At 45.8% G+C, this 24730-nt stretch overlaps 7 protein-coding genes and 7 non-coding genes across 17 annotated transcripts in view; 2 read left to right on the forward strand and 12 right to left on the reverse strand.

Moving 5' to 3' along the window:
• LOC120457244 (protein FAM186A) overlaps positions 1–3504 on the reverse strand; it is a 7266-nt gene extending 3762 nt beyond the window's left edge. Inside the window, exons 1-3 of one of the 2 annotated variants that reach the window (XM_039644631.2) lie at positions 3332–3504; positions 2660–3266; positions 23–2626 (exon numbers count right to left, since the gene is read on the reverse strand). In XM_039644631.2, the coding sequence (XP_039500565.1) occupies positions 23–2626; positions 2660–3266; positions 3332–3504 (3384 nt within the window). Of the gene's footprint in view, positions 1–22; positions 3267–3331 lie in introns of both variants that reach the window. The other variant, XM_039644629.2, reaches the window with a different exon arrangement.
• Positions 3457–5339, reverse strand: LOC120457246. The gene is made up of 5 exons (XM_039644635.2): positions 5212–5339; positions 4653–5093; positions 4024–4091; positions 3660–3815; positions 3457–3595 (listed from the first exon to the last, which is right to left on the reverse strand). The coding sequence occupies exons 1-5, from the start codon at positions 5271–5273 to the stop codon at positions 3483–3485; spliced, it is 840 nt and encodes a 279-aa protein (XP_039500569.1). The 5' UTR covers positions 5274–5339; the 3' UTR covers positions 3457–3482.
• Positions 5340–5981: 642 nt separating this feature from the next.
• LOC120456400 (40S ribosomal protein S5a) lies at positions 5982–10466 on the reverse strand. The gene is made up of 5 exons (XM_039643229.2): positions 10363–10466; positions 8945–9347; positions 7496–7612; positions 7124–7222; positions 5982–6167 (listed from the first exon to the last, which is right to left on the reverse strand). The coding sequence occupies exons 2-5, from the start codon at positions 9344–9346 to the stop codon at positions 6099–6101; spliced, it is 687 nt and encodes a 228-aa protein (XP_039499163.1). The 5' UTR covers position 9347; positions 10363–10466; the 3' UTR covers positions 5982–6098.
• LOC120457428 lies at positions 6249–6386 on the reverse strand. The gene has a single exon (XR_005616953.1). It is a non-coding gene; the product is annotated as a small nucleolar RNA psi28S-1192 (small nucleolar RNA).
• Positions 6423–6561, reverse strand: LOC120457429. The gene has a single exon (XR_005616954.1). It is a non-coding gene; the product is annotated as a small nucleolar RNA psi28S-1192 (small nucleolar RNA).
• On the reverse strand, positions 6598–6736 carry LOC120457430. Its single transcript, XR_005616955.1, has one exon. It is a non-coding gene; the product is annotated as a small nucleolar RNA psi28S-1192 (small nucleolar RNA).
• Positions 6778–6918, reverse strand: LOC120457431. Its single transcript, XR_005616956.1, has one exon. It is a non-coding gene; the product is annotated as a small nucleolar RNA psi28S-1192 (small nucleolar RNA).
• On the reverse strand, positions 7307–7451 carry LOC120457427. Its single transcript, XR_005616952.1, has one exon. It is a non-coding gene; the product is annotated as a small nucleolar RNA psi28S-2876 (small nucleolar RNA).
• LOC120457425 lies at positions 7690–7843 on the reverse strand. Its single transcript, XR_005616950.1, has one exon. It is a non-coding gene; the product is annotated as a small nucleolar RNA psi18S-1854 (small nucleolar RNA).
• On the reverse strand, positions 8038–8191 carry LOC120457426. The gene has a single exon (XR_005616951.1). It is a non-coding gene; the product is annotated as a small nucleolar RNA psi18S-1854 (small nucleolar RNA).
• Positions 10467–11193: 727 nt separating the features above from the next.
• On the forward strand, positions 11194–12736 carry LOC120455150 (coiled-coil-helix-coiled-coil-helix domain-containing protein 2). Of its 2 annotated transcripts, none has more exons than XM_039641056.1 (2): positions 11194–11360; positions 12012–12736. In XM_039641056.1, exons 1-2 carry the CDS (start codon positions 11314–11316, stop codon positions 12469–12471), a joined length of 507 nt encoding a protein of 168 aa, XP_039496990.1. In that variant the 5' UTR covers positions 11194–11313; the 3' UTR covers positions 12472–12736. The 2 variants fall into 2 exon arrangements, with proteins under 2 accessions (XP_039496990.1, XP_039496989.1); XM_039641055.1 differs by having other exon boundaries at positions 11201–11360; positions 12009–12736.
• A 611-nt stretch (positions 12737–13347) lies between these two features.
• LOC120455149 (protein xmas-1-like) lies at positions 13348–16714 on the reverse strand. The gene is made up of 3 exons (XM_039641054.1): positions 16518–16714; positions 15236–16230; positions 13348–15175 (listed from the first exon to the last, which is right to left on the reverse strand). The coding sequence occupies exons 1-3, from the start codon at positions 16564–16566 to the stop codon at positions 14018–14020; spliced, it is 2202 nt and encodes a 733-aa protein (XP_039496988.1). The 5' UTR covers positions 16567–16714; the 3' UTR covers positions 13348–14017.
• Positions 16715–16771: 57 nt separating this feature from the next.
• On the reverse strand, positions 16772–21471 carry LOC120455148 (protein xmas-2-like). The gene is made up of 3 exons (XM_039641053.2): positions 21303–21471; positions 19676–21236; positions 16772–19608 (listed from the first exon to the last, which is right to left on the reverse strand). Exons 1-3 carry the CDS (start codon positions 21344–21346, stop codon positions 17071–17073), a joined length of 4143 nt encoding a protein of 1380 aa, XP_039496987.1. The 5' UTR covers positions 21347–21471; the 3' UTR covers positions 16772–17070.
• Positions 21472–22002: 531 nt separating this feature from the next.
• The window catches only part of LOC120457380 (partitioning defective 3 homolog), a 35493-nt gene continuing 32765 nt past the window's right edge, over positions 22003–24730 (forward strand). For both annotated transcript variants that reach the window (XM_039644920.1, XM_039644923.1), the window contains exon 1: positions 22003–23181. In XM_039644920.1, coding sequence (XP_039500854.1) covers positions 23062–23181 — 120 coding nt within the window. In that variant the 5' untranslated portion in view covers positions 22003–23061. The remainder of the gene's footprint in view (positions 23182–24730) is intronic.

Consider the following 24730-nt stretch of genomic DNA (forward strand, 5'->3'; position numbering starts at 1 on the left):
ACCTTAGGGTGCAATGACTTACGCTCAATCGGCAAACTTGGGCACGTTCACTGAATCCTCCGGCCTCACGCCTTTCCGCAGGGCGGAACTCCAGGGCATCTGAGTTCAATGCGCTGTGCATAGCCAATTGATGCATGCGGCAGTTCGGTTCGTTTTCTGGTAAGCTCTTCACCTGTTGCGGTTGCTCATGTTGCTTGCACTGTACCACCTCTTGCTGTGGCGACTCCTCCGGCAATTCCTCTGGCAATACCTCTGGCGATCCCTCTGGCAATACTTCTGGCGATCCCTCTGGCGATCCTACCGGCGATCGCTCCGGCAATACCTCTGGCAATCCCTCTGGCGATCCCTCCGGCAATCCCTCTGGCGATGCCTCCGGCGAGGACTGCGTGAACTCTCGAGTGAACGCCTGCAGACTGCGCACCACCCGCCGGTTGTTGCCGCGCCGTGGGAATCTTCTCGGCATTCTCTCACTTTGGTTGTTTGGCGTCGGCGGCACAACTTCCTCGTCCACATCGTTGGCATTGCTGGGACCCGAAAATTGAGTGGGCTGCTGGATGCGCTCATCGGTGGGTAGACGGCTTGACACAGAGAAATTGTTTGTAACAGGAGCCTTTCTCTCCTGGCTCTTTGGGCGCGAATGAATGGGCTTGACAGGTCTCGCTGACTGCGCCCGACTCTGATTACTATGGGCTACGTGATGTTGCTGCTGCTGAACAGAGTTTGTCGGACTTTTCGGCTGATGCTTCAATGTTTTCGCAAGACTCTTTGGCTGCTGCTGCTGCTCTGTGAGTGTCCCCCCCGAAGATTTGTGCTGCTCCTGCTGGAAAGAATTTCCTGGGCTCATTTGTTGATGCCAGGCCTGTTGAATGCCAGGAGACTTCCGCTTCTTCTGATTCCCTACGGTATTTGCAGGACTCTTCTGTTGCTGCTGTTGCAATTTGCCAGGCGATCTTATCTTCTGCTGCTGTTGTCTAGAACTTTCAGAACTCTTCTGCTGTTGTTGAGTAAGATTGCCAGAAGATGTCCTCTGCTCCTGTGGGAGAGATCTTGCTACTCTTTCTTTCCGCTGCTGTAAAGAAGTGACAGAACTCTTCTGCTGTTGTTGAGTAAGATTGCCAAAAGATTTCTTCTGCTCCTGTGGGAAAGATCTTGCTGGGCTTTCTTTCTGCTGCTGCAAAAAACTGACAGAACTCTTCTGCTGTTGTTGAGTAAGATTTCCAGAAGATTTCTTCTGCTCCTGGGGGAGAGATTTTGCTACGCTTTCTTTCCGCTGCTGTAAAGAAGTGACAGAACTCTTCTGCTGTTGTTGAGTAAGATTGCCAAAAGATTTCTTCTGCTCCTGTGGGAGAGATTTTGCCACGCTTTCTTTCCGCTGCTGTAAAGAAGTGACAAAACTCTTCTGCTGTTGTTGAGTAAGATTGCCAGAAGATTTCTTCTGCTCCTGTGGGAAAGATCTTGCTGGGCTTTCTTTCTGCTGCTGCAAAAAACTGACAGAACTCTTCTGCTGTTGTTGAGTAAGATTTCCAGAAGATTTCTTCTGCTCCTGGGGGAGAGATTTTGCTACGCTTTCTTTCCGCTGCTGTAAAGAAGTGACAGAACTCTTCTGCTGTTGTTGAGTAAGATTGCCAAAAGATTTCTTCTGCTCCTGTGGGAGAGATTTTGCCACGCTTTCTTTCCGCTGCTGTAAAGAAGTGACAAAACTCTTCTGCTGTTGTTGAGTAAGATTGCCAGAAGATTTCTTCTGCTCCTGTGGGAAAGATCTTGATGGGCTTTCTTTCTGCTGCTGCAAAAAACTGACAGAACTCTTCTGCTGTTGTTGAGAAAGATTGCTAGATGTCCTCTGCTCCTGTGGGAGAGATTTCGCTACGCTTTCTTTCCGCTGCTGCAAAAAACTGACAGAACTCTTCTGCTGTTGTTGAGTAAGATTGCCAGAAGATTTCTTCTGCTCCTGTGGGAGAGATTTTGATACGCTTTCTTTCCGCTGCTGCAAAAAACTGACAGAACTCTTCTGCTGTTGTTGAGTAAGATTGCCAGAAGATTTCTTCTGCTCCTGTGGGAAAGATTTTGCCACGCTTTCTTTCCGCTGCTGTAAAGAAGTGACAAAACTCTTCTGCTGTTGTTGAGTAAGATTGCCAGAAGATTTCTTCTGCTCCTGTGGGAAAGATTTTGCCACGCTTTCTTTCCGCTGCTGTAAAGAAGTGACAAAACTCTTCTGCTGTTGTTGGGTAAGATTACCAGAAGATTTCTTCTGCTCCTGTGGGAGAGATCTTGCGGGGCTTTCTTTCTGCTGCTGCAAAAAACTGACAGAACTCTGCTGCTGTTGTTGAGTAAGATTGCCAGAAGATTTCTTCTGCTCCTGTGAAAGAGATCTTGCGGCGCTTTCTTTCTGCTGCTGTAAAGAACTGACAGAACTCTTCTGCTGTTGTTGGGTAAGATTACCAGAAGATTTCTTCTGCTCCTGTGGGAGAGATCTTGCTGGGCTTTCTTTCTGCTGCTGCAAAAAACTGACAGAACTCTGCTGCTGTTGTTGAGTAAGATTGCCAGAAGATTTCTTCTGCTCCTGTGAAAGAGATCTTGCGGCGCTTACTTTCTGCTGCTGTAAAGAACTGACAGAACTCTTCTGCTGCGGCGTTGAAGAATTATTAGTTGTGTTCTGCTGATGCTTGACAGCACTAGCCGGAATTGTCTGCTGCTCTTGGACTTTAGGTGGAGTATTCTGCTGCTCTTGGGCTTCAGCTGGAGTATTCTGCTGCTGCTGTTCGGTATGTTTCTCCTTCGGGGAGGACTGGGCAGCACTTTTTTGCCCGAGCTCCTGGGCTGAATCCCTTCTCAGCAGTGTAATCTTGTTCGAAAAAGAGCAGCTTGCCTGGTCGTTGGCAGTGCCATGGCTGTCGCTAGAACGTACTGACGATAGCCAATTGGCCACAGATTGCTGCTTGCTGTTGCTCGACGTCGGGAGCACGGAATCTGGCAAAAAGTTGGCCAGCACAGGTGGATTTATTATGCGACTACGACGACTGCGAAGGCGCGAGCCAGTGGCGCCGTTCTCCAGGTTTGTCATCGTCGGCGTTGGTTGCTTGGCTCTCTTCAAACGCTTGCCCAAATCCGGATACTCCTCGGCACTCACATTATAGTTAGCTTCGGGCTGAGTGGTTTCCTTGGGTGAGCGCCAGACATTAACAGTTGGTTGGTAGGTGTCGGTCTGCGGTGTGGGTGTCATAACGGGAGTCACATCGCTTTCGAACAGGTCCTTCGATGGGATGGTGCTGGACATTGGAGGATACATATTAGTGTATTTGATAATCATAATGGTATATCTCGAATATTCTACCCTATGGAGCTTGTGTTGGCATTTGGAGTAGACGGCGTCTGTGACTGAGATTCATTTGATGATAATGGTGTTGTGATTTGAATTGGCTCGTCATCGCCGCGCAAGAAATCATTGAGCTGAACGGGATTGCGCCGACGACGGGCTTTGTTCTCTAGGCGCTTCCTAGATGGCATGCTTCCAATTGATATGTGGTGGCCGAGCTTGCAAAGTATCCGCAGATTAGGTAGCTGGCACCCAACTTTAATTCGCAGTCGTGGGCGTGGGCTATGAAATGCAATTCATGTCAGTTTCATAAGTGTATAATGTCCTGGATACCAGATGCACTTACCTCTAAGGCGGACTAACTTGGGGCGATGAAGGCAATTGGTGATACGAGGTGTCTGAATGGCGGAAATAGGCAAGATGGCTAAAATCCGGTAGGTTTCTGTGACGCGCAGTTTTTGGTATTCACTCATGGGCCGCGAGCAGCCCGAACAAAAGGGTGCTGAAAGATATCGATGGAATGGATTAGCAATGGATCTTCCACAGGATTTCGTGAACAATTAATGCCAATGATGGGTTAGTTATGGTACAACATTAGTTTGTGGGACAGGGTTTCGAGGGTGGTGAAGATGGTTAGAGGTTACATATGGATGTGGCACAATTTGGATGAAGTAGAGGTTTCGTTAGTAGTCCTAGCCTATGGGACCTACCATCCGTTGAGCTGGTCTGTATAGCATTTCGCATACAGCCACTGCCGCAGTACCAAATCGATTGCAGGCTACAATAGAATATCAGGGAATAAATTATACGTGTTATCAAAGCTAGACACGCCCTAGCAGAGGAGATGTATGCTCTATAATTCATATGTTTAGAAATAAATATAGCTAAGGGTATAACAATACATGAAGTAGACAAATAATAAGTACTATTAACCAACTTAAATGAAACATAAGGATAATGGAAACCATGCTACTTGAACAGTAACCACAATGATCATTTATAGGAAAGAGATACGAACAATACTGCGTTAGTAGATTGGGCTCTATATACTAATATAATAATATAATACTATAGTAAAAACCGAAAACTAGAAAAGTGTGAAACAGTGAAACAGTGAATTTAGTCAAAATCTTCAAACGTAAATACTAGGCAAGAACTATAGCTACAATTAATGATGCATATCCAATCTAAAAAAGATAAACAAACTTGGTAACATAGGAATTCCAATTGGAAGACAAGACATGGCCAGATACGTCTAATTAGAAAAAAACAAGAAATCGTGCGAAGTAGGGAAACAAAGCGATTCTCTGCCAGGACATGTACAAACTGCTGAACTGACACCAGCGTTTCCTGCGGCGTGAACGCGGCTAGGATGCCCAGAACCTGGGACAAACCCAGCCGGATCAACTGATCCCGCGGCTCGAACTGCAGGCCCGGCGTAAAGGGCAGTCCCACCAAGCGCCAGTGGGCGTGCAGCTGGTTGATATCGATGGGCTTCAGGCCGGCGTCCTTGAGATGTGAGCGGACCAGGCCGTAGATCGAGTAGCGGACCGCTTCCTGGAACTGCAGCGGTTCCTCGACGATGAGTTGCAGGAGTTGCGGCGAGATCTCGAGTAGTTGCCGGTAGTCGAAGTCCAGGCGCAACTGGATGGGGGCCAGGAGGTCCTCTGGCCGTCGGCTGCTCCTATAGTTCGCCACAAAGCGGCCAGAGGAGCCCTGGACCAGCTTGAGCAACTGCGTCTGCCGGCAAAAGTGCTCCACCAGCTTCTGCACGTGAAATCTGCATTGTATATTGAGTATATCGTGTGGCGTTTAGTGTATTTTACGTGTTTCATATCTATAAAAGTCTGCAAATAGAAAGACGTCCCGTTTTCTGGCCAGGATTGCCATACACTTACTGGCTTTTCAATGGAGTTTCGTTGGTAACTGCTGAGTCTGCACCTGCATCCACTGTGAACATCTTACACCAATCCAGAAATGTGATAACGAGAACTTAACTCAATCCGACCTACTACCAAAGAATTTTAAAACGAAATGAAATTGAAATCGATATAAGTTGGCGTTAATTGTAACCTATCGGGTCCTGTTGTACATCGATAATCAAGTTGTACAATCGGATGTCATGACACTTCGATATCTCTGCGATATTTCATGAATAAGCCACACTAAATATATGAAAATGTTTCTTTATTTGGCATAGTTTTCTCCAAAAATGGTAAATAGAAAATATATTGAACTAATCGAAGTGTTATAAACATTTACTTGCTTTTTTATAATTTTATTTTAGAAATAGTGATGCCAGATCTACGAAATATTGCAACTATCTTTAAATTTAATACAGCCTTATTATAGTTATGTAGTGTCACTTAATATTTAGTTAGTGAAAAATGTATAAAAAAAAGAGGAAACAATAGTAACAATATTATTACAAATAAGGGGTTTCCGATTGTTTTGAAATTAAATGTGTTTGTAACAACTTTTTCTATACTTTCTAACATTTTATTTTATTAATTGTTAGCTATTCCATAGCTATTTCTTCCCATTTCTTCCAACTTCCATGTTTCACGGTGAACATCCAGCCCAATAGAAAATAACTTAAATATCAGTTCCTCTCTGACAATCAAGTTTATTGTAAACTAAAAACTATAAAAAAAAAGAATGGTCTACATTGAATTTTTCATCTTGTTGTTTATTTTAGATTTAGTGTATCATTTCTCAGTGTACACACGTTATTTGTATAAAAAAAAACAGACAGAAGTTTGTTTTTGCTGGTGATGATGTCTCCTTAACGGTTGGACTTGGCGACACGCTCCAACTCATCCTTCTTCTTGATGGCGTACGAGTTGGAAGATCCCTGCAAATACATTTAAACATAAGTTATTAGTACTGGCGATACATGTTTTCAAGATTCACAAGTTCTTAACTTATTTAAAGCTAGTGTTCTTTTACGTTTCTCGTGTGCATTGAACTGAATGATATTGCAAGCACAAGGATAATAAAGGATGGGAATTAATCTGGTCCAAAAGCGAGACTACATAATTAAACCATGATGCAGAATTAGACTGGACCTATTATGGAATGCTATATACCAATGTCTTAAATATTTCGCTAATGTTCCTTTACGTTTCTCGTGTGCATTGAACTTTGATATTATCACAAGCACAAGGATAATAAAGGATGGGAATTTATCTGGTCCAAAAGCGAGACTACATAATTAAACCATGATGCAGAATTAGACTGGACCTATTATGGAATGCTATATACCAATGTCTTAAATATTTCGCTAATGTTCCTTTACGTTTCTCGTGTGCATTGAACTTTGATATTATCACAAGCACAAGGATAATAAAGGATGGGAATTTATCTGGTCCAAAAGCGAGACTACATAAATAAACCATTATGCAGAATTAGACTGGACCCCTCTAGTTTCCTAATCGATTCAGTTGCAAAATACTAAATTATATGAGTGTTCTTTTACGTTTCTCGTATGCATAGGACAGTTAAGTGGTCGCGAGCACAAGGATAATAAGAGATTGGGAGTTTGATTTGGTCCAAAAGCGAGACTACATAAATAAACCATGATGCAGAATTAGATTGGACAAATTAAAATGACCAGCTGTGTCACTAGAAGGAAGAAAAGAGCTATTTCAAAGCCCAATTCTTGGGTTAATCCGCGTGCCGAACGTGGTTCTCGATCTGGTCTACAAGCGAGGCCAGGCATCTTGGTGGTACAATGCCAAGCATTAGAGTAGACCTTCCCCACAGAAGTACACCACTACTTTGAGCTCTCCAATAGCCCAATTTACCCACCTTAGCAGCGTTGATCAGCTCATCAGCCAGGCACTCGGCGATGGTCTTGATGTTCCTGAAGGCAGCCTCACGAGCTCCGGTGCACAACAGCCAGATAGCCTAGAGAAAATAGATGAACCAATTATATAAATAATATTTAATCATCATCGCATAGCAGCATAACTATTTAAGGGTTATGCAATTGATAATGTCTCTTCGTTTCATACGCCAAATGTCGGCTATACTACACATTATGACGCTACGGATATTAGATAGATTTTCGTTCTGGCCAAGTGTTATAAGCAAGCAGTCTCCAAACGAACCACAAGCCATTGCTACCGGCCACCGTGAGCACATGCACATGCATCTGGCAAATCCTCTAAAGAAACCTACCTGGTTGACGCGACGCAGGGGCGACACATCGACGGCCTGACGACGGACGGTACCGGCACGTCCAATACGGGTGGAGTCCTCACGGGGTCCCGAGTTGATGATGGCGCTGACCAGGATCTGCAAGAAGTCACAAAAAGGAAAATCGAAATTAGTAAGCTATTACTTTAATCCAGTAAAAGTACCAATGCGGTTGAGGGGAGGTTTTGTTGATTTATGCTTTATTAAGGTTGCATTTTTTAGACCATGCCCTTAAGAGGAATAGCTAATCATGGGGTTTGTTGTAGTCCAGTTGAATACCACAACGCTGTGGGAATCAGCGCTGCAGTTTTAGTTTTGGACGGATAATAATACTCTTGGTGAACAATGCTTATCTATAGTGTTGTTTTAATTTCCAGGAGAGCAGGAAGTGGTTTATATCTTCAGGCACAAGGATAGTTAAAACAATTTCACTTAATATCAGTCCATTTTTGGTTATGCTCAGCACGACATGGTAGTTTTAAACCGTCTGGCATTGAGGTGGACTACTAAAGGCGGGTTCTAAGAATGTGTTATTGTTGATTTATGCTTTATTAAGGTTGCATTTTTTAGACCATGCCCTTAAGAGGAATAGCTAACCATGGGGTTTCCTTTGGTCCAATTGAATACCACAACGCTGTAGGGATCAACGCTGTAGTTTTAGTTTTGGACGTATACTGATCTCTGTAATGAATTCTTTCTTTCTAATGTCGTCTTAAATTCCAGGAGAGCGGGAAGTGGTTTAGTCTTCAAGCACTAGGATAATTAACACAGTTTCCTCTGAGTCTAGTTAATATATGCTTTAGCTGGGATGGAGTTTCCTTCAACTAGCATTGAGGTTGACTCATTATAAAGTATCCACTAATATTATATAGTCTTAAATGTTGAATTAAGTTCCAGGAGAGCGGGAAGTGGGTTTATCTTCAAGCACAAGGATAGTTAATACCTTTTCCTATGAGTCCATTTTGAGTTATGCTCAGTGTGGCTGGAAATTACCATCAACTGGCATTGAGGAGGACTCCTCTTTAATACTAGTGTAGCTTTAAGTTCCAGGAGAACCAGAAGATGTTTTCTATCTAGCACTAGGATAATTAAAACTTTGGTTCACTATTTGTCCATTTGAGAGTTATGCTTCGGAAAGTATGTAGAATCTAGCCAGCATTGAGGAGGACTAGAAAGTATTGAACATTCCCTATGAATCATGTTACACCAAGGTACCGCATATGCTTTATAATGGTTTTGTCGTGTGGTTTTAAGTTCCAGGAGAACCAGAAGAGGCTTTGTGATCTTCAGGCACTAGGATATTAAAACCTTGGGGTTACTCTGCGTGCCATTCTACCCATGACCGAGTGGGAAAGTTCTCTGGCCACAGTTTAGCATGGACGCTCGTTGGAGGTGGGAACAGATTTGGATTGGGATGGGTATGTGTAGTACCTGCAGAGGGTTCTCCCCGGTGAGCAGATGGATGATCTCGAACGAGTGCTTGACGATGCGGCAGGCCATCAGCTTCTTGCCGTTGTTGCGACCCTTCATCATCAGGGAGCAGGTCAGACGCTCCACAATAGGGCACTGGGCCTTGCGGAAACGCTTGGCGGCATAACGTCCGGCGGAATGGGGAAGATAGCGGGCGAACTTCTCCTTCACCGAGATGTAATCCTGCAGAGAGATGTCGTTGACGGTCACATCGTCGCAGGACCAGCGGCCGAACAGCTTAATCTCCGGCAGCTCAGTGGTGGACACCACGTTCGTCTCCAGGATCGTCTCGGCCACCTCGGCTTCCATAGGTGCCGCTGGCTCCTCGAAGGTCTCCACCACGTTTTCAGCAACTTCGGCCATGCTGCAAGAGTTTTTCGAAGGCAAATATGTTAGTCACGTGTCTGCAGCAAATCGGCATTCTACTGTGGGATACTTGTGGGCTTTGCGATCTATTACTATTATCTGTTTTCATTTATTGTCAGTCTAACTTCTGTTACTGCATATTAGGTATTGCCTAAAAACCAACTAAGTCTTACAGAAACGTGTTTTTCAGTATTTGTTTATGCATACATCGTCACAAAAAGGTATTGATGATTGCAAACGATTTAAAATAAGTTAAATAATGAAAATGTTATCATTTGAATTATAATTTGATTCAATATAATCAATTGTTTATAACTTTAACTAGACTTCTTTTAGAAACACAAAAGAAGGATATAAAAAACTGCTTTTTATGGTATACGTATAATTTGTAAGGGCTTTACATTCGTTTTAAATTCTTAAAAACCTCTTTTAAAACAAAAGTAAACTTAAAAAATGTCCAAGTTATGTGGAAGATGAAAGTTTCAGTGAAGATCACTGCTATGTATACAAAAAGTTCACAATAACTTTCAAGTAAAGATTTAAGTAATTTTTCTGCCTTAACACGTTTTTTAAACTGTAAATGCGCGCTATATGCACACACACACACACGCGCAATTCCACCGCACATATACACACGCGAGTTGTTGTTGACTTGCGAGTTTAAAAGGGTTTATACCTTCTGGAACGTTATCCTTTTGGATAATTGGCTCAATATACATGAATATATATTGTATTTAACATTTTCTTGCGCTGCAAGCAAATAAAAAAAAAAAACCAAAAAAAAAGGGGGAAACAAACACGTGTGAAGCACACACACAATTGCACTCGCGCGCACACACACAAACAAAAAGCCGCCCGTTTTTAACCTCATTTCGGTGGAAATTGCAATATTCCGCAGTTCGCCGCAGTAAATTCACAAAACCCTCAGTATCCACACTTGGTGCCAGCATTTAGCCGTCTTTTGGCCAATCTTTGGCCGCAATCCACACAATTAAACGTCGAAAATCCCTTACTTTGTCACAGAAGAAATCGAGATACGATGTCAGCGCAAAGGCAAACGCCTGAAAAAGAACATGTTACGGCAGTGTGCGGCAACGCCACAGAGTCACATTTCCGCCGACACGCGCACGGTTGCATTTCGGCAGCCAGGGCTGCGCAACGAGTGAACTATCGAACAGAGATAGTCGGCGATGATTGGGGCTTTTCTCTTAACTTATTCCCTTTTTTAATCGTATTGCTTGCTTATTTTTACATGTATTTCTACTACATAAGAATATATCAAGCTTTATGGCAGTCTTTTGATATTAAACAACTTTTTTAATGGAAATGTTTGGACTTTCTATCGATATGCGGAATTTGGCGGGTTTGCCAGTCACAACGGGGAACGATAGATGCCATTCGCTTGCCAAATATAAATTTGGCCGAATTTACGGAATTATGTTTACTTTAAAGAAATTTAGATATACGTTTATGTTTTTAGAAATGTATTTATTTCTACGACTCTTTAAAATGTCGTATTATTATTAAAGTAGTACATTCTATGCTTTGGTATTACTTGGGCAAATACACTTTTAATATAAAGTTAGTTATATATAATATATGTTTGTGGAAAAATATATGTTATTATATTAAATTTATTAGATTTGTATATATATTGTAACATATAACTTTTTACATATTAAATGTTTTAGAAGTATGCCAGTTTTAACTAAAAATATATTTAATTATTAAAAACATCTCATATAACCAGGGCTGCTACATACAGTATCCGATAGTTTACACCCTCTGCCCTAGTATTTTCCAGTATTTTCTCCGGTCACACTGCCAGCAGGCCGAAGTTTCTCGTCCAATTGGGATTATTTCAGAATTTCAGTTACAAGCTCGTCATCAAAACAGCAACAACTGTTGGAAGTAAAATTCTTGCGTGAAACCGAGTCGATAGAAAAACAAATAAAACAAACAAAATGGTTCGCCGTGGACGTTCTGCCAGCCCTCCGCCCTCCGCTCGTCGGTAAGAAAGTCGCCGAAAGTATACGAAATTCGTGGGGAAATTGGAGAAAGCGCCGGCAGGAAACGCATTACGATTACGAAATCACCGACCAATCAATCGGATGATCTGGCTTTAACTTATGGACAGCATTTCGACTGCCGCCGCTTTTTCCGGACCCTGAAATGGGTTAAGGTTACGTAACCTTAAAAAAATAAGAGGAGTCCCAATGACATGGGATGTTTCAGTGGTGCTGTCCTCTCAGCGAATGTCCCGCTAAATCTGGCTACTTTTTCGATTCCGGAAGTGCTTAAAAACATCAGTTTTTTAAACAGTTGACTAAATCCATCATTCTTAATAGATATATATGTATATATATATATCAGGCTATTTATTTACATAAATATTTATATAAATACCTAAATATTAAAGTCTGTTATAAAGTAAAATAGCCAACTGTATATACCTTTTAGAAAATTTGAAATTGCATAGAAATATTCAAAACAGCAGATACAATAAAAAATCCCTTAAAATCCGCAATAATCAGTAATGTATAGTTCAATGTGCCCACTACAAAGACCCCCCTTCAATTTCATCACCAAATAATCGACAACACTACGCCAGAGCAAAGTCCACAATAACAACTGATTGATTCTTTGTTTCTCCCAACAGCAGCGCACCTGTGCAGGCCCGCGCCCCCGCTCCGGCACCAGCTCCTGTCCAGGCACGTGCCCCAGCACCGGCTGCCGCTGCCCCCGTGCCGGCGCCCATGAGTGCTCCTCCCAGTGCCGTCGGCATGCCGGCACCGCAGCAGCCATCGATGTTCCAGCAGATGGCCGCCACCGCTGGAGGCGTGGCCGTGGGCTCAGCCATTGGACACACCGTGGGTCATGGCCTGACCTCGCTGTTCAGCGGCTCTGGCGACAAGGAGGCAGCTGCTCCCGCACCGGCGGCAGCCGCTCCTGCCCCCCAGCAGCCCTACTACGCCCAGCAGCAGCCGAATGAGCCGCAGGGAGCCTGCGCCTGGGAGCTCAAACAGTTCATCCAGTGCGCCCAGGGTCAGGCGGATCTGACCCTCTGCGAGGGATTCAACGAGGCGCTGCGGCAGTGCAAGCAGAGCCACCATCTCCAGTAGACTAGCATCTGGCACCACCAATACACACTGGTTGAACCATTCGGATGAACAGCTCCGGATGAACTCTGTCCTACCCCTTCGTTTAGTTCTTAATTGTTTAATTGCAAGCATGTGAAAGAAAGAAAGCATTGTTTAATTGTAGTGCAAAATGAAATGTTAAATAGAAAATCCCGTTGGCAGCCCAAACCCTTTCCAAAAACACAAAGCAAAACATAAAACAAACCAAAACCCCGCGGACTGTCAATGTGGGCCAAAACAAAGCGAAGTTTCCAAGAGTTTTTATTAAGTTAAATGTATATTTGAATAGTTAATTTAAACATGAAACTAGAAAACTCCATATAATGTTTAAAATAGCATGCATTTTTTTAGAAACTTCCACTGGTTTTTCTGGAAAATGCAAATTTGCATTCTATTGTGAAATGTGGCTTGCATGCGGTTGCCAAAAATAATTTTGGTGACATTGCAGCTCTATAAATAGGAAAATCGACTCATTTCCCTATGTATTATCTATGTGCCCTTTTTGCGTTTTCATTGTCACGTGTTTTTCAATTCTGTTTTTCTTTTTTCTGTTTTTCCGATTGCAATTTGCTTCTGTTTTGTTGAAATTAGCTGGTAAACAAATGGGAAATATGATAAACATGTTTACCTTTTTGCTGTTTAGTTATAAATTAGGGTTTATAATATAAGTACATACATATATTTAACGTATGCTATATATAGTACACATTCACGGTTAATAGAGCGATTAGTCATATACCTTTGATCTTATGAAATATTTGCTGCAAGAACGTAATTTCGAGGAGATATGAACATTTTTCAAGATATTCCCTGCTAATAATTAATTCCCAGCTAATCTTATAGTACAAACCACCTTTCTTCGAGACATTCCATTGTTTCCGTTTTTATTCAATAATTTTTACATAGTGTCACCACTGTCCATAATTTTGCAGCGTATTGAGTTAACATATTATTTTGTTTTTGTTCTTTTTTGTAATGGGCAATACGTATGTAACAACTACAAATTTGTTGGCTCTAGCAACACTAATGTCTCAATTTAAACGGCATTGAAACGGCTGTCTCCTATTATCGAAAAAAAGTGTCTATATATATAAAAAAAAAACAAAGAGTTATAAATAACTATCAATATGCCAAAATGGATGAAAGCGATCGTTTTCGAAGCAGTTGTACCCTCAGATTTTTGGAATTTTCGATTCTGCTCGTTTTCGTGTTCGTTTTCGAAGGATGCAATTTAAGCGATAGTTTAGTTTTGGATTGGAGTTTTGAGTTTCGAGTTTCGAGTTTTGAGTTTCGAGTTTTGAGTTTCGAGTTTTGAGTTTTGAGTTTGAGTTTCAAGTTTCGAGTTTTCCGATTTGAAAATAGTTCTCCGGGGAGGAGCATCGATCCACCAGGTGTGTGTGTATATATAATGTTGTATATTTGTAGTGTTCACTGCTCAATTTGGAATTCCGCTTCGAATGTGGATTTGCCATCGATTGTCCGGGTTTTGTGGTCCAAAAAACGGTTGATGCAGAGGATCTAGGATACCCTAGGATAGGTCGTGGTACCTCTGCTTGTGCAGCACGCTGGGCACCTGAACCTTGGGACTGACCACCGGCGGCTTGGGTGGCTTCACCTTCTTGGAGGATGCCGCTTGTGTGGCGATCACCGTCGTGGAGGAGCTGCGCTTGGCCAGAAAGTAGCAGTCCGTCATGTCTTTGGTGGTGCACTTCTTGCCGGGATATGCACGCCGGCGGTAGGAGGTGGACGCCTCGTACCTGTTGTTACCGGCCACATGCGCCTGCTTCCAGCTGGCGGCCACCTCCTTCTCCTTGATGCGCGGCTCGTCGAGATCCTTGAAGGGATCTGCCGCCTTGCTGATGTCCAGCTTGCTGGTCACATGGGGCAGTCTCTGGCTCGCCGCTCGATGGTAGTCACTGGCCAACGTTTGGATCTTCGGCTCGAATGAGTGTTTGCCCTGGGCCTTGACGATGGCCTCCACGGACGAGGCCTTCCGCACCAGGTGCCGCACAGAGGCCTGCTCCTTGGGACGCACACCCACGAGATCGCACCTCTTGGCGGCCACTTTGCCTCCGTTGTGATCCCAGGTGGCGGCATTCTGACGGATCACCGTGAGCAGAGATGGCTTGACCACCACCTCCACGGGACGCGGTCGTTTGGCGCCATCCCTGCGATGCAACGTGGTCACCGGTTGACGGGGCGACTCCCGCATCTCCAGATCGGCCACATGGATGAGGGAATTGGGCCGCACGGGTTGCAGGTGGATGAACTGCTCGCGGCGCAGCGACACATAGCACTTGCCCTGCTCGAGGAGCTGCCGGGTGGGCGCATTCGGTTGGTAGCCAATCCGAAAGGAGTCCTCCGGCTGGGAGACGGGCAGCAGATCGGCCAGATGCTGTTTGAGCAATGCCCGCTCTGGTGCTCCCTTGGACATCTTCTGCCCTCCAACGGTGGGACGATGGCGGGCATCCTGATCCTCTGTGCCCTCTGCTTCCGCTGCGTCCACTGTGCTGGGCCTGCGCCTGTACACCAGCTCCTGGGTGATCAGCCTGTGGTGCTTGTTACGCGCCTCCTGCGCCATCATGACCGCCGACTTGGCCGCCCGTATGCTGGGCATTCGACCCGATTTGCTGGCGGTCACCTCGGTGCGCTGCCACGGTGATCTCTTCCTTTCCGCCCACACCATCTGCAAGCATATGGGATTCATTTAAGATCGCAAAGAGCTATAATCCTATAATCGCATTACCTGGCAACTCTCCTGTTCCTGCATCATGCTCCTGGCGCTGGTCTTGCGGCTGGCGTGACGCAGGTGCTCCTGCTCGGCGGGCTCGCCCTGGAAGACGGGCACTGGCTGGTGATTGGACAATCGCCGCCAGCCTTCCAGCTCGGAGACGATCGGATTCCGATGGGGACTGGACCGACGGCTGCGTTGTCTCCTCTGATTGCCGCTGCTCCAGGTGTGCGTCGTCATCCGAACGGATGGCCGCGTCTTCAACTGCTGCCCGAGATCCAGCAGCTGGCGCTCCCTGTCGCTACCGGTGGCATTGGTGGTTTGCCACTTGGTGGCCAGTTCGGGCGTCATCAGTTCGCTGGGTACGTAGGGCTGTCGATGGCGCCTATTCTCCCGCTCCCGCTCGTTGTAGTCCTGCTCCCGGTCCGCCAGATAAATCTCCGAGCACTCGCTGCGCAGGCGACTGCCATCTTTACGCCGCTGGAGCTGTTGCTCCTCCTCCTCGCTCTGCTCCTTGGTGATCCTCAGCTGCGGCACTGCCTGGCGTTCCACCTCCTCCACCTCCTCGACGGGACGTAGGCGTGGCACATAGAAACGCTTGCTGAGCACACCCGTCCACAGATTGGACGACGGCAGGAGCAGCGGTCGCATCGAGGATTGGCGCCAAATGGGCCACTCTCGTCCCTGCAGCGTTTTGGGCGCATGGCGCGTCTTCACCGGCAGCACGCAGCACATCGAGCCCGAGTTCTGACCACTCAGGAAGCTGATGCTCGAGCCACGTCGCTCCATCTGGACGGATAGCTTGCGGGCGTAGCGACTGCTGTAGCTGACATATGGCCGCCACAGGTGGCGGTTGTTCGTGTCCGGGCGTTCGATCAGCGATGTCAGGTGCGGCGTCCATGGCGACTTCACCTGACCGGCCACCATCTGCGCCACCAGCTGGCAAACGGCGCTGCTTTTGCCCGGGTGATCACCACGGGCCGTCTTGAGCGCGGAAACCAAGCCGGACACTTGAAAGGATGTGGCATCATTAGTTTCTCTTTATTGGATTGGTAAAATGCTTATGATGAAGTGATGGACAAAGTGAGCTAACTAGGATTTCCATATATGGCTAAGATATAATACAATTTCAAAACTATCTAAGTATCTTAATCCTTAGCAACCGCAAACTGACCTCCTTAAGATAGAACTACACTAGGAGCTACAATCGCAGAGGGCAGCTACATACGTTTCCCCATCTGCCAGTGCATGTGACCCCAGATACTGGCCGCATCCTGTCCAGGATGCACTCACTCACCTTTGAGAGGCCGCAGCTGGCATTCCGTCTGAGCCACTATGCTCTTCATGTTCCAGGCAAATCCTTTTGTGTGGTTTTGAATGTAAAAAAAAAACCTTAAAACAAAATAAAAAAAAACGGAAACACAAATATTTTGGATAAATGGATGCTATCGCCTCGGAGCTGTTTAGTTGACTGAAGGGTGACACGGCCTGTCATTTGGGAGTTCACAGCCCACTCAGTACTATCTAACTACTACACAGAAGGCAATCGGATGAGCATGGTCCAAAAAAAGTATAGATGTATTACAAAAATTGCAAAATTACTTAGTAAACTTAAGCTAACACACTGTCTCGCTCTTTTCGGCGTTTCGGCCACATAGTTGCACCTAAGATTACACGATTTTGAACTTAAAATTAAACTAATCCGAATGCAGTTTACAATTTAGCTTTGTCTCTTTTTACAATTGGCAATATCATGCTTAAGCACATATATAAGAACTACACTTAACATACATATGATACAAACTAAAAGCTAAACTAAAAGCTAAAGATGAAAGTGAATATGAAAGCGACTACTTAAAGTTGGGCCGCTTGCGCTTGGGCTTATTTTCCGCGTCATGTTTCTGGTTCGATGCGACCTTGCTCGTCCTCGTCTTATGTGACCTATTGAGGTCGCGCAGTGTGTGCCGATCTTCCTGCCGCTGGCGACACCTGTTCAGCACAGCCTCCGCCTTGCTCATAATGTCGTTGAAGTCCAGTTGCTGCGCCTCCGCTTGCGATGGCTGCTCCTCCTGCTCCTGGGCATCCTCTTCCGCGGAAACGGGCTGGTTCATCTGAGGCTCACGCAACTCATAGTACCATGCGCACAGGAAGCGGCTCTTCAGCGTTCTCGTTTTGTACACAACTCCGCGTGGCAGATTCCTCTCCTGCCCCAGTATATATTGCATTCGTTCGCCAGCGAGATATTCCACAAAGTTCAAGTAGCCAGCCGCATTGGATTGCAGAATTTGTATGGCCTGCAGGGCGATCTGTTCCACGCAGTCTTCCTGCTGACTTAGCTGCGCATAGTCCAATACCCACTGGCATTGGGCCTCGGCCAGGGATGCAGATCGCGGCAGCTCCGACATCCTTGGCAGTTTACAGCGCTCCAGGAGCTGAACAATGCGCTGACGTCGCTCGGTTAAGTGCCAACCGGGCTCAAAGTGCTCCAAGCGATTGGTGGGCAGTGATGATTCGATGGGCAGTGGCTGCACAAAGACACGCAGCTCCTCGGGAAACTGGGGGCAGTCGCTCAAATCCTCGCCGGCCACCAACTGCAGGCGCTGCACTGCCTCGTTAAAGAGGTCCGCACCAAACTGTGGATTCAGCTGAGTGCCTCTTCTGATGGCCGCATCCTGCTCGGCGGCGTGTTTTAGGCGGCGAAAGAGTTCCGAACCCAGGTTACCCAGCAAGTACTCGCGGGTCTCCACTTGCTGTAGATGTCCAACAGCTTTGCTTTCCGTGGCTTTGGCCAGAAACTGTACAGCCGCTTCCAGTGCAATCATCAAGCGCTGGCGGCTGTTCCCAGAGTGTCTCAAAGGGAAGATGTTGAAGGAGCGCAGGCACAGATCCTGGAGAGGAATATCGGGTTCCACAAAGGTGGTATTAGCCGGATACTGCACAATTACAGCCACATCATGGCAGCGGCTCGCTTGCAGCAATGGTTTCAAGCGCTGCTTCAGATAGCAAAAATCCTCCAGTCCAATCAAGCAAATAATCCCATTGGCTTGAGCCAAATCGCTGGCTTTCCAGTCGTGGTAATTATCCCGGATCTTGAGCACACTCAAGCCAATGCCCTGAGAGAAGCCCCGGATGTAGCCTCCTTCCACCGAACGAGCATCCGGCGACTTTGGCTGCTGCAGTAGTCCCCTGTCCAAGTCGTAGTTCAACTGGACACCTTCCTGGCCGCCGGACAGGCTTATCACCAGCTTGTAGAAGCGCCTAGCTCCTGGTTGCGCCAGCGGCAGGCACTTGTCCAACACGCGCCACAGATCCAGCTTCAGCCAACTCTGCTCCTCCAGGCCAGCCAGAAGTTTGCCATAATCGCAGGGCTCGCCAAGTCTGTAGCGTCTGATCAGACGCAATGAATCCTCCACGCTGCGTTCGTTCACCAATCGATCGGAATCATCGGCCCCAAAGCTCAAGGGCAGTTGGTTAAATAGCGAGTCCTTCTGCTGCTGCGACCGCCGATAGTTGCGCCATCGCCTGATGTACACCCGCATGACGCCCAGTTCGTAGAGGGATTGCTGCATCTGCTGCGCGACGAGATCGCGTGTTAGTGAGTCCAGCACGGTTTCGTAGGAACGGCAAGCCTGGTTATGCAACTTGAACTCTTGTTCGCAAACTTCTGCGAGTGTGTCCTGAAATACTTCCTGGTAGAATTCCAGAGTCTTGGTCTTTTTGCGGGCCTCCCTTTCCTGCTGCTGCACAAGACGCAGCTGTTCCAGTTTCAGCTGCCGCTCACTTTCCAGCTGAAGTTGCTCGTGCTCCCGCTGGCGTTGTGCCTCCAACTCCTCCTGTTGGCGACGCTGCTGCTCCTGGCGTTCCCTCAGCTTCTGCTGACGCACTCGCTCGGCCTCGGCCACTTTGGCCTCGTGAATAGCCATGAGTTCAGCTTCCCGCTTCTTCGCAGCGGCAAGTGCTATTTGCAGGGCCTGATGCTTGGCCTCTTCTTGTGCCCGTCGCTGCTGCTCAGCCAGAGCCTGCTCCTGGAGCTCCTGGGCACGTGATTTGGGTAGGACAAAACTAAATCCTTCGATGGAAGAGGCTATCGGAACAGCAGCCGTGGCAGGAGCTCCAAACACTGCTGCCGTTCCTTCGGGTTGCATTGGCACCTTAAAGAAATTATCCCTCTGTTTTGAGGCTGCTGGCGGATGCGAAGGCATTTGCTGCTGCATCTCCTCCTGCTGCATGCCAGGCAGCTGATCCTTGGCCGCCCATGCAATGCTCTTCAGCATCCCGTGCTCGTTGAAGCTGTTGTGCGGCCGGTGGTTGAGGTAAAGGTCTCGTGGTGGCAAGGGTTCCCCACTCACGACTTCGCCCACGCTCTGCACGCGTTTCATTTCCACCAGCTGAAAAAAAGGATAAAACAATTACATCAAAAACTGGGTTTAGGAATAAAACAAACCTTTCACCTACCTCATACTGTCGTGGCAGCTTGTACTCCGTCTCCACCGTGTGCATTCTGCTCAGCACAACTCTGCCGGCCTCGTTCACCTCGAGGCCATAGTGTTGGACAAAATCCGCCGCCTCCTGTTCGCTGGCAAAGCTCAGCAGGTCGGCGATGTAGCTGAGAGGCAGCGAAGACACCTCATCCTTGCGCGGAGCCCTGTACGCCTGGATCAAACGATGCAGTCCCAGCACGCGCAATCGCGTGAAGTATGCGACTAGGATGCAGGCACTGAGGTAGCTGGTATCCTCGTCCATCAGCAGCTGAAAGAAGCGCACAAAGTTCGTGTCCTGCAGGGCCAAGTAGAACTGAATGGCCTGACGCACTTCGGGGCAACTCTGCAGCTCAGTGGGCAGCTGGCTGATGTCCCACAGAAAGTTGGCATCGGCCAGATTTAGCAATACGATGTAGCCCCGGAATTCCGACTCTCTGGGACACTGGACGCCCTTCAGCCGCAGGTCATGGTACATGTACTTCAGGGTCTGCAGGCATTTGGTTAGATTCTCGGCATTGATCTTGCTGTCAAAGACGCTGGGATCGGCGGCCACCAGACGGGCAGCGCAATGGATGTGAAAGCGGGCGCACTGCTCCACCAGCTTGACGGCGCCCAGCGAGCACAGCTCCTGCTGGGTGATCTCCTTTCGGATAGACCTCGTGCGATCCCAAACGAAGTGAAACCAATCGCCCAGATGGCTCTGCGGCTCCTGTCGCTCGCTAATGTCCATAATCTCATGCATTAGATAGCTCATGGTCATGTGCAGGGCAGTCTCATTGCGCAGTTCATGCGGCAGTGGCGTCTCCTGGTCGGCACTGCTGCGTGAGTACTGTTTCAGCGCTCTTTCGTGGCAGATTAACTCATCGGAGCCCGGTTGCAGCTCATAAAAGGCCACCTGGCGCTGGAACTCTCTCAGCACGCGCTCCTTTTCCGGACACATATCGGGGCAGTGACCCTGCGTGGCACCGGCCAGCTTTTGTTGCGTTCCGTTCAGGCGCAACAGCTTATCGCGGGCATCCAACACGCGGAACTTCTCCTCGCTTGTGTGGGCTGGTCGGCGCATCACGTTCTCGAGATCCCTGAGCTGGGCAGGCGAACGATCCCTGGTGGCGGGTGGATTCTTAACGCTCACCGACGCCGTTGCCGCCGCAACCGGTGGGGCAAGCAGCATTGAACTGCCACCGCCACCAGCAGCACCATCTCCACTCTGTGTTGGCTTTAGGGGCTTGCCCGTGGCGTACTCATTGCGCCAGCCCGATTGCAGGGCACTCAACTCCGCCTGAACATCGGGATCCACCCACTCCTCCGTTTTCTGTGCCGGCGCCGTCTCGTTCTCAGCATAGGATATGTCAAACTGATGACCCTGGAAGCTGCCGCCCTCGAGGAGCGCACGCTCCGCCTGCTCCTCACTAGCATAGCTCACGGTGCAGGTCATCCGCCGCGGACGCAGCACGAAGTTCAACAGGGTGCCAAAGCGGCCAAAGTGCGAGCGCGCCACATATTTGTCCAGGAAAAGCTCCGGGATGTTTGTGCATCTGGGGATGTGGTTCGGGGGGAAACTAGAGGTCAAGTGGCATTGGTAAACGAACTTTTTTACTCACAATAATGTCTTGTAGTTGTAGGCGCCGTGACGGGGTTCTGCCATCGATCGGATATGGTTTTTGATTTGTAATTTTCTTATTTTTTTTTGTTAAAAGAGAGCGAGTATGTTTTATTGTTACAATTGCCGCCAATCGATTCCGCAGATGCGAATATCCCGTGCCTATCGATAACTGTGTACTCGATGGTTTTTAGCATGGCGCGAACAATATATATTGGCGAAAAGCGGTTAAAACTATTGTTTAACTTTATTTATAATACGATTTAAGGTTTCATACTCGAGAAGAATACATTCCACACATACATAATTTGGTTAATAAAAAAATTAAATAAGAGTTGGAATATATTTTGTTTCGTTGGGAAATTAGCAAATACTTGCGGCATTTCCCAAGCTGCTGAATGCAATTGAACGGGTTCTTGTCTATTACAATCTTCTTAGATATTTTTTCAACTGTGTACTTAGGTACTTTAATATTTATATTTATTACTTCATTTGCTAAGCTAACTTATATTAACCAATAAAAAATTAAATTAAATTAGTCGTTAGGGCTGCAGAACTAGACGGCAATTTACGTTCCAGCCCTGGATTATGAGCTGCGGTGTGACCGCCCATAACACTATCGCCAAATACCACAAGGGCGCCAAGTTGCTGCTCCGATAGTATCGACTGGGGTTCCATCCCCAGAATTTTGGTCATTTGTTGTTGCTCGCCAGGGCGAATTCGAATGCGAAGCGCAGTAATCAAAGCGCTGATCGTGGATTTTTTTGCATTTTTTTTGAGTTCAAATAGTTCGTTAATAAGAGTATCGGTCAACGATATTATTCCATTTGCAATCGAAGTAAATAGTTGAAAGTGATAAAACAAAAAAGAAGCGACGCCAACTGGCGAAAAAGGAGATAACCGAAAACGAAAAACACGACAAAAGCAACGTTGAAAGAGAGTAACAAAAAAAAAAACGATGATCGAACCGTAAATTTAAAACCATGCAATGTACAGTGCATAATATATAATAATTTGACCAAAACAAATGCCAAGTTTGAGAGCGAGAGCGAAGAACGTTAATAAAAAGAAGTAAATAAGTGATCTTGGCCCGTTGTTTGTTGTTATGGTTGCCGTTGTTGTAACTCGTTTTTTTTAATGCGCGCGTGTATGAATCACACCAACACAACAAAACAAACAATAACAACGATGCGATACGGTGAAATATGCTAAGTAAATAGCAAAAGAGAGTTCCAGTTTCCAGAGAGCGCGACGAGAGCGCGCGAGAGAGAGACTACAAGTACATACTGGAAAGCGATCCCGATCCCGATCCTTTTTCCAGGCACGCAGACATCTCGCTCGCACCCATGCCGCCCTAGAACAACTTTTGTTGCAGCTGCCTAACAACCAACAACTACAGCAACAACGAGCGCACTGTGCACGGCAAAGGAGCAACAAGGAAGGCGATAGCTGGAAAGCGACGACGATGATGATGATGCGGTCGCAACAACAACAACAACAACACAACCAACAACAACAACAAGCTGCTGCAGGCAGACGAGCATAGCGTTAAAAAAAGTAGCTGCATACAAAATAGTAATAGGAAAAAATCCGAAAAATTCGAAAAAAATAAAATAAATTAATTAAACGATCGCCCAATTTAATCAAGTGCATATATGTGTGTGCAAAATAGAAAGTGCATTGCAGCAATCAAAAATACATATAGTATATTATCGCAGTTCGCAGACGATAATAGTAATTGTTAACACGAAAAGTTCGAAATGAAGGTCACCGTCTGCTTCGGCGACGTTCGCATTCTGGTTCCCTGCGGTTCCGGCGAACTCCTCGTCCGCGATCTCGTCAAGGAGGCCACGCGACGCTACATCAAGGCGGCCGGCAAGGTAAGCGGATATATCTGATGTGGTGCCAGTATTTTAGTCACGGAGTTCCTTAAGATACAAGAAACCCGCTAAATTAAGATATACAGTTCTTAAAATTCTACACAACAAAGTTAGCGATCCAAATTGTAAGGGCCAATATTATTTAGGTCATACCAAATACAAAGGTAGGGTGCTTCAAGATTATGATAATATTATAAACATAGATAACCATTATCTATCCCGACTGGAATCGTCACTTTCAAATTTATGCATACTAATAAATGTAGTAAAATACACCGCAATTCTCAAATATAAATGAATATAGCCAATCTACTAGTAAATAAAACGGTAAAAAATATGTTAATGGTTATTATGGGATAAAAAATGCAAATAAATTAAATGATATCTTTTTGTGTAAAATTACTGCTTCTACATTTATTTATGTTGATTACCAACCCACCTCAGAAAAGTGCTGACAAAACAAGATTAACTATGCCATTTATTTTGTCAGAAATGTATTTAAATGTTAAAACGTAAACCTTTTTTTTCTGTGGCAGCCAGTTAAAATGTTGATATATTTTGATTATCTGCGGCTGAAACGTAATTAAAAAGAAATGTGTCGCTAATAAATGTTACTGTAATCGTACATTTGGTTAATAATTAATGTGAAATTATACAATGTTGTAATTTTGTTTCTCAACATGCACATTTAACTTGTTTAGGCTAAAGAGTTTAGTTTATTAAACATATTTGAACAGATTTTCAATGGAAAATCTATCAATTGTTACCAACGTATCTCTGTAAGTCATGCCGCGACCGGTAATTGTATCTTTTGACTTTTTTCTCAAGTGATTCCCGAAAAATACCCTCCGTCATTTCTCCCGCAGTTCCGTAAACAATTTTCTCAAGAGCGGAAACGTTGCACTTGAAAGTGATGTAATTACACAAGAAAAGAACCCAAAAAAAACTAGAATTAAACCGAACAAGAAAAGGTTCTTCAGCGGCGCTTATCTGGGGAAAAGATATACACACATATAGTATGGTATAGAAGAGTATGGCAAAGATCGGGGAAACAGAAACAGGGCCTAGGTAAAATATTTGAATAATGATAAGCCCCTGACGAAGCCATAAAAACAAACTGAAAACCGAAAAAAGTGAGTGTCAGAGTGAATAAAAGACAGAGAGAAGATGATAACAACGACCAACAAATCGGAGAAGAAAGAGAAGAACTTAAACAAGCAACAGAACAGAAACGAACAGAACAGAAGACTCGAATTATAATAAAAGTCAGTCCGGAATCAAAAGAACATTTTTATTTCATTTTGAACTCGTTTGAACCCGATTCCGATCGAGTCAACAGGTAACCCCAAAAAGAAGAGGGGAAAAGGGGTCAAGAAATGCACTTTGCCGGGCGAGAAATCCCAAGAAGGGAGACCCCCTAATTAATCAGAAATAACATCTGAAATTCGTCGAGGTCCTCTATAATTAATCAAAAGATCAAGGGAGAAGGGCTCGTCCGAGTCCACTGGAATTTTCCAGGGAAAATTCAGATTCGAAATCAATTTCGGTG

Source organism: Drosophila santomea, chromosome X, assembly GCF_016746245.2.
Source record: "Drosophila santomea strain STO CAGO 1482 chromosome X, Prin_Dsan_1.1, whole genome shotgun sequence".
In the NCBI taxonomy this organism is placed as follows: Eukaryota; Metazoa; Arthropoda; class Insecta; order Diptera; family Drosophilidae; genus Drosophila; species Drosophila santomea.